The following is a 7,369-nucleotide window of genomic DNA, read 5'->3' on the forward strand; positions in this document are numbered from 1 at the left end:
ATATAATATAATATACAATATATAATATAAAATAAAATAAAAATGGATGGCACCATGACATTATTTATATATATATTATTTATATATATATATATATATATTATTTATATTAATTATATTATTTATTTTATTATATATATACACACACACACACACATACACAGAGTGAGAGAGAGTAATTTTGTTCCTCATTCTTTCTTTGCTTCTCTCTGAGGATGCTTCCTTCCATATTTAGCTGTGAAACTTGGTTGCTTGTAGAAATAGATGTTTGTTGGGGGTTATGAATGTAATTTCTGTGTGTGGATGTTTGGTGTGATATGACAAGAACAGCTTGAATGAATGAGTGCTGTAAGCACGAGAACTTAGATGCACATATACATATACATGATTGCTATATATATATATATATATATATATATATATATATATATATATATACATACACATACATACATACATCACATACATATTGTGTGCATGACACTGTATGTTAAACATAAACTAATATTTTCTAAATATGGCTTGAAAGTACTGGTGTTGATTTTGTCATTCACTTTATGATTCTCAATTCAACCATTTTACACAGTTACTGTAAGGCTTTGCCTAAGATAACCACACACACGCATGCACGTGCACACACACACACTATTGTTTAATCTTATGTCATGCCTGATAGAGCAGATCTATAATTTAAAGGCAGGGTGAAATTTGGTTGAATGAAACTGTAGAGAATCCTTTTATATATACATGTATGTATAGGTGTGTTTGTTCATGTCCCCTGACATAGAGGTTTGACAAATAGAGATTGATAAAATAACTCCCAGCCTTAGTAATAAGTGCTGGAATTAATACGATCAATGAAACCCTTGAACTTATCGCCTCCAGCTCCAGCATGGCCACAGTTCAATGACTGAAACCACGAAAAGAATATAAGAAAGGCCACAGCTTTACTTGAGACAAAAGAAGTCAATTGAATCAACCCCAACCCAAGTATATGACAGGTACTTATTGTTTGGTTCTGGTAGGATAACAGATAATATTGGTTTCAAGCTTTGGTGCTAGGCCAGCAAGTTTGAGAATGAATTAAGTTGATTACATTGGCACCAGTGGTCAACTGGTACTTATTTTATTGATCCTGAAGGATGAAAGCCCGAGTGGACTTCAGCAGAGTTTGAACTCAGAGTGTAAAGATGGACAAAATGCATTTTGTCCTGTGTGATAATGATTCTGCCAGCTCATCACCTTGGGATAACCAATAATGCTGACTGTAAAGTCAGTTTGGTTTTATTCTCTAATTCTATCATGGCACCTCTACCACACAACTATTATAGCTTCACTTCTGTGTATCCTCTCCTCGATTTCTGCCAATTATACCACTTATCATCTACCAATTCTACCACCCAGCATTCAGTGTTATCACTCAACTTCTGCCGGTTTTACCACTTCTGCTGTTTTACAATTCAGTTTCTGTGAGGTGGGGTACCCAAAAGTAAACGGGAGCATTCTCTGTGGGACATGCCCATTGTAGTTCAGGCTTCCACTGCTAGAAGCCACTTGATATGACCCTCAGGCATCATGTGCTACATCTTAGTTTTGCAGTGCTTTTCCCTGTTAATCGATTTTTGCGATGGCTGAAACGGAGGAACAGTGTGCTTCCATGAAATTCTGTTTTCTGCTGGGGCAAACGACAGTCAAAACAGTTGACATACTTCAAACAGCTTACATGGATGCTGCCATGAGTAAAACACAGGTTTATAAGTGGTTTTTCACACTTTAGGAATGGCCACTTGTCACTTGAAGACCAACCTTGTTTAGGGCAACTGTCGACCTCCTGAACGAATGGAAACATCATGAAAATTCATAAACTGATCCTGGAGGACCATCACCAAACAATTGACCAATTTGTTGATATGTCTGTTGTGTCCTGGAGCTCGAATTTTGAGCAAGGAATTGTGAATGAGAAAAGTTGCAGCAAAATTTGTGTCTCACTTGCACACGGAAGATCAAAAGCTGTCATAACTGAATGCTTGTCGTTAACTGAAAGAACTGTTGGAAGTTAATCCAGACCTTTCTTCGGAGGTCATCACTGGCGATGAAAGCTGGTACTTTGGAATTTGTATATGTGGAAGAGGTGAAGAAAACAATGATGGCAGCATTAAAAGGGATCACTTCGCAAGAGTTCCAGGACTGCTTCAAACAATGGAAAATGCATCTGGACCGATGCATTGCTTCAAATGGAGAATACTTTGAAGGTGATAAAAGTGTAAATATATAAAACTAAGTCAATAACATAATATCGCAAAATTCCAGTTTCTTTTGGGTACCCCTTCTTACCAATTCTGTTGCTTAATCACTAGCTTTATCACTGCAATTTTACCATGTAATTGCTACCACTTCTATCATTCAACTTCTATCTAGTCTACCATTCAAATCATTCCAGTTTACTGCTCAGCTTCTACTAATCCTATTATTCATCCAATTTATAACTCGATTCTACTTCTGATTCTACCACTCAATTTCTACCAAATTCTATCACTCAAATTCTTCCTCTTGTATTCACATTATAACAATTTCACCACTCATTTTTTATGCATTCCACTACTCTAAATCTATCACTCACTTTCTATCAATCCTTCCATTCAACTTCTACCAATTTCACCATTCAAATTACACCAGTTTTAATACTCAACTCCTAATAGTTTTAACATCCAGGTTTTATTCTTCTTCTCAGCTTCTGAATCTATCACTCACTTTCTACCACTTCTACCAATTTTATCACTCAGCCTCTACCTTCTCTACCACCCATCTTCTATCATTCCTGTCATTCTATGCCCTATACCTTTCTAAAAAAGGAAAAGCTTCTTATTAGTTTTACCATATTTCTTAGTTCTACCATTGGTGGATTTATGAAGATATTTTAAAGAATTACAAGTCAAAAAATGAGTTAACCTTTTACCATTTATACTGAGCATATTTGGCCTAAATATTCTCCCTCTCTTATGTTCAAACTGGACAGATCTGGTCTCTTGCACATATCGTACTATGTCATTCTAAAAAATAGACAATCACGTCATTGAATTCTCAAAGCCACAAGATAATGCATAATTAATTCAAACCATTGTGAATAAATAAGCATTACATTTGACAGAGTAATCTGAATGTTAATGAGTTAAGGTTATGTTACAGTTTTCTTTCTATTTCTGCTGCTAGGTTCCAGAAAATGACTGAAAGAGAAAGACAGGAGATGAACTACGGATCGAGTTCTAAACTGGAAGCCACCTCTCATAAGATCAAAAAGACAGGTTCTGAAGACACATTCGGTAGACCAAGCAGTAAGTAAAACCTATTGGTTATTATGGCTTTAAAAAAAAACTTCCCTAAATTTTGGGGGTGAAATCTGCTCTTTACTATGCAGTTGTCTAGGAATAAAACATTCTGATGATGATCAGAGATCAAAACATTTGAAAAGTTATAAAGATGTAGTTCCATCCATCCATCCATCCATCCATCCATCCATTCGGCTTCTCTGCCTCCTACTCCTGGGAAGCCCATGGAGGGGGTAGAGGGAGTTCTCAGGCATTCTCTTCATGGGGTCCTATCAGAAGCAACCATTATTACTCTTTCCTTCTGGATTCCCAAGCATGACCAACTGAGAAAAAAGGCATGGCTCTGTGGTTAGAAGTTTGTTTCCCAACTACATGGTTCCAGGTTCAGTCCCACTGCATGACACATTGACCAAGTGTCTTCTACCACAGCCTTCTTGCCATGCAACCACGCCTGTGACTAATGTAGTCATTACAAAAAATATGTTGTCTCTGAGAGAAAAATAGTCTGAGAAGTGAAAGTCTTATTAACAATAACATATCTGAAACATTCAGAATTTTAATTAACTTCCTATAACGGAAGTAGTAGTAGTAGTAGTAGTAGTAGTATGTGTAGCATGTGTAGCAGTGGTCTGATACCTGTGTTGCCTAGGAACAGCTTCATATCATTTCTGTATGCAGGCATCAGACTAAAGCTCACACTAATCCACTTAACAAGTAACTTGAGCGATTGAGTTTTTTTTCTTAGCTTCATTCAATACTGCCATTTGCTGCTACTACTACTACCACCACCACCACCATCACCACTACCACCTCCCCCTCCTCTTCCTCCACCACCACTTTTACTGACTGCCATCATCACTCTGCTCACTGCCATTAATTATACCACGGCTACCACCACCACCACCACCACGACCAATGCCACCAGGCACCAACACTACCAGGACCACCACCACTGGGAACTACTACTACCACCACCACTGGGAACTACTACTACCACCACCAACACATCAACTACTGCCACCAGCACCACTAAAGCAGGATTCACCACCACCACCACCATCACCACCACCGTCACCAACTACAACAACAACACCATCACACACTAAGCTCAACAACAACAACAACACCAAGCAAGTTGTTTCCTTTTATAGTTACATTTGTTTGCTTTTTACAGTAGCGAATGACAGCACCATGGGGGAAAAGGTGAGTGAGAAACGAAGTGGTGAATAATGTCACCTGGAGGTGTCAACTAAACAGCTGCAATCTCTCATTCCACACTCCCTCCTCCCTCTTCTTTTAACTTTTTATTTATTTACTTTTGTAAATTTCTCTCTTTCATTTCTTTGAGGATTATTTTGCATTTAGTGTTTTTTGTTGCTAATCATCATCATCATCATCACTGTTATTATCATTACTACCATCATTATTATTATCATCATCCTCCTTGTTGTTGTTGTTCTTCTTCCTCCTCCTCCTCCTCCTTCTTCTTCATATTCTTCATTCTTCTTCTTCTCCGCCTCCTCCTTCTTCTTCTTCTTCTCCTTCTCCTCCTCCTTCATTCTTCTTCTTCTTCTTCTCCTCCTCCTTCTTCTTCTTCTTCATTCTTCTTCTTCTTCTCCTCCTCCTCCTTCTTCTTCTTCTCCATTCTCCTCCTCCTCCTTCTTCATTCTTCTTCTCCTCCTTCTCCATTCTTCTTGTTCTCATCATCATCATCATCATCACCATCATCCTCTGTTGTTATTTGCTCTGCCCCCCCCCCGCCACTCCCATTTGTTGCTCTAAGCGGATTGCATTTCTGGTTTAAGCCATAACAAGGCGTTAAGGCATTACTGACACAAAATGCAACAACTGCAACAACAACAGCAAGTGCAGTGGCAGGAGAGAATCTGAAACATAAACACAGCCTGAACAACAACAACAACAACACAAACAACGAATCTAAGATGCAAAGACAGATCCAAACGACATCAACAAGCTTCACCAACAAAGATGACAACAGTGGTGCTGGTGCTGGTGGGGGTGGGGGGTGATGGTGATATGGGGGTGTAATGATTACAATGATGTTGGTGATTATAGAGATGATGATGATGATGATGATGAAGATGATGTGATTACAATTATCGTAGTGAGTATGGTAATGATGTTGACAATGATGATGATGATAAAAGGTCATGACGACGATGATGATGATGTTGACAATGATGAAGATGGCAACAATGATTATGATAGTGATGGTGGTGATGACAATGACGATGCTGAATAAAGCTGATACTGGTGGGAGTGGTGATGATGATGTTGATGACGATAGTAATGGTGGTGATGATGATGTTGATGACGATAGTAATGGTGGTGGTGGTGGTGGTAGTAGGAGGATTGGTGATAGTGATGATGATGGTAATGAACAACAGGCGTAATAATAAATTAATAACAAATTAAAATTTGTTATAACACACCCACACACACATTCACCCAGACACACACAGCATACACACACACACACGTGCGTGCACACAATTCTACACGCATACAAACAGAGGTTAGAATTCAATTTAAATCTCTTCAGATTATGCATTAGCATGAAATTTGTTTTGTTTTTGTTAGCGTTTTGTATTGTATAGGGGAGCACGTGTGTATATGTATGTGTGTATATATATATATGTATGTGTATGGGTATATATATATATATGTGTGTGTTTATATTTGTATGTATGTGTGCATATGTGTGTGTGTATATATATGTGTGTGTTTTATATATGTTTATGTATGTGTATTTCTGTGTGTATGTGTGTGTATAGGTGCAGATATGACTATGTGGCTAAGTCCACCTTGTAGCTATATGGTTTCAGATTCAGTTCCACTGTATGGCAATAACCTCAATGTATGTATACATACCTATATGCTGGCGTGTGTGTGTTGATATGCCACAGCGTCCCTTGTCGCCTCCAAAGTCAAATAGTCACAGAATGTTTTACATTCTGTAGCCAAATGCTCTTGTTAACTCTTACCGTTTCCAAGTCAGGTCATATTTCTTCTAATTCTTCAAACAATGAACGGCTCAATAGCAGGACATGTTTTCACAGAAGATGGCAAACAAACAACACCGTTTTTATGATGGTTACTTTTGTTTACGATTAGTGAGCACATATCAGGTCAGTGACACACAGACACACATTCAGAAGTGTGTGGCATGGCTATGTGATTAAAAAGCAAGCTTCTCAATCACATGGTTCAGTCCTACATTGTAGCAATTTGGGCATCTTGTACTGTAGCCCTAGGCTGACTAAAGCCTTGTGCTTGGATTTGGTACATGGAAACTGAAAGAAGCCCATTGTATATATTCTTTTATTCTTTTACTTATTTCAGTCATTTGACTGTGGCCATGCTAGAGCACTGCCCTTAGTTGAACAAACCAACCCTAGGACTTATTCTTTGTAAGCCTATTACTTATTCTATTGGCCTCTTTTTGCCAAACTGCTAAGTGACGGGGATGTAAACACACTAACATCTGTTGTCAAGTGATGGTGGGGGAACAAACACGGACAGAAATACATACATACATACATACATACATATATATATATATATATATATATATATATATATATATATATACACATGACGGGTTTCTTTCAGTTTCCGTCTACCAAATCCACTCACAAGTGGTTGGCCTGAGGCTATAGTAGAAGACACGCAGCAGGATTGAACCCGGAACCATGTGGTTGGGAAGCAAGCTTCTCACCACAGCCACTCCTCTCTCTCTATATATATATATATGTGTGTGTGTGTGTGTATATATATATATATATATATATATATATATATATATACACAAACAATATATGAGTATATGCATATATATGTACGTGTATGTATATACGTTCATCTACATGTACATATAGATACATAACTGGGTACATGACTTGGCAAAAGAACATGGACAAAATGGTAAACAAAGTGCAACAAACAAGCAGGCCACATAGAAACATCCCCTTCATCAGCTGCCACCATTAAAACTCCGGCGTTTCGAAGAATTAAGGCAGTAT

The 7,369-nt window shown here is 37.9% G+C and overlaps 1 protein-coding gene across 1 annotated transcript in view; it reads left to right on the forward strand.

The window, feature by feature from the left end:
* Positions 1 to 7,369, forward strand: part of LOC106878832 (integrator complex subunit 13) — a 596,471-nt gene that overhangs the window by 572,691 nt on the left and 16,411 nt on the right. The window contains exon 13 of the mRNA XM_052976283.1: positions 3,211 to 3,332. Within this exon, the coding sequence (XP_052832243.1) occupies positions 3,211 to 3,332 (122 nt within the window). The remainder of the gene's footprint in view (positions 1 to 3,210; positions 3,333 to 7,369) is intronic.

This window comes from Octopus bimaculoides, chromosome 24 (genome assembly GCF_001194135.2).
Source record: "Octopus bimaculoides isolate UCB-OBI-ISO-001 chromosome 24, ASM119413v2, whole genome shotgun sequence".
NCBI lineage: Eukaryota > Metazoa > Mollusca > Cephalopoda > Octopoda > Octopodidae > Octopus > Octopus bimaculoides.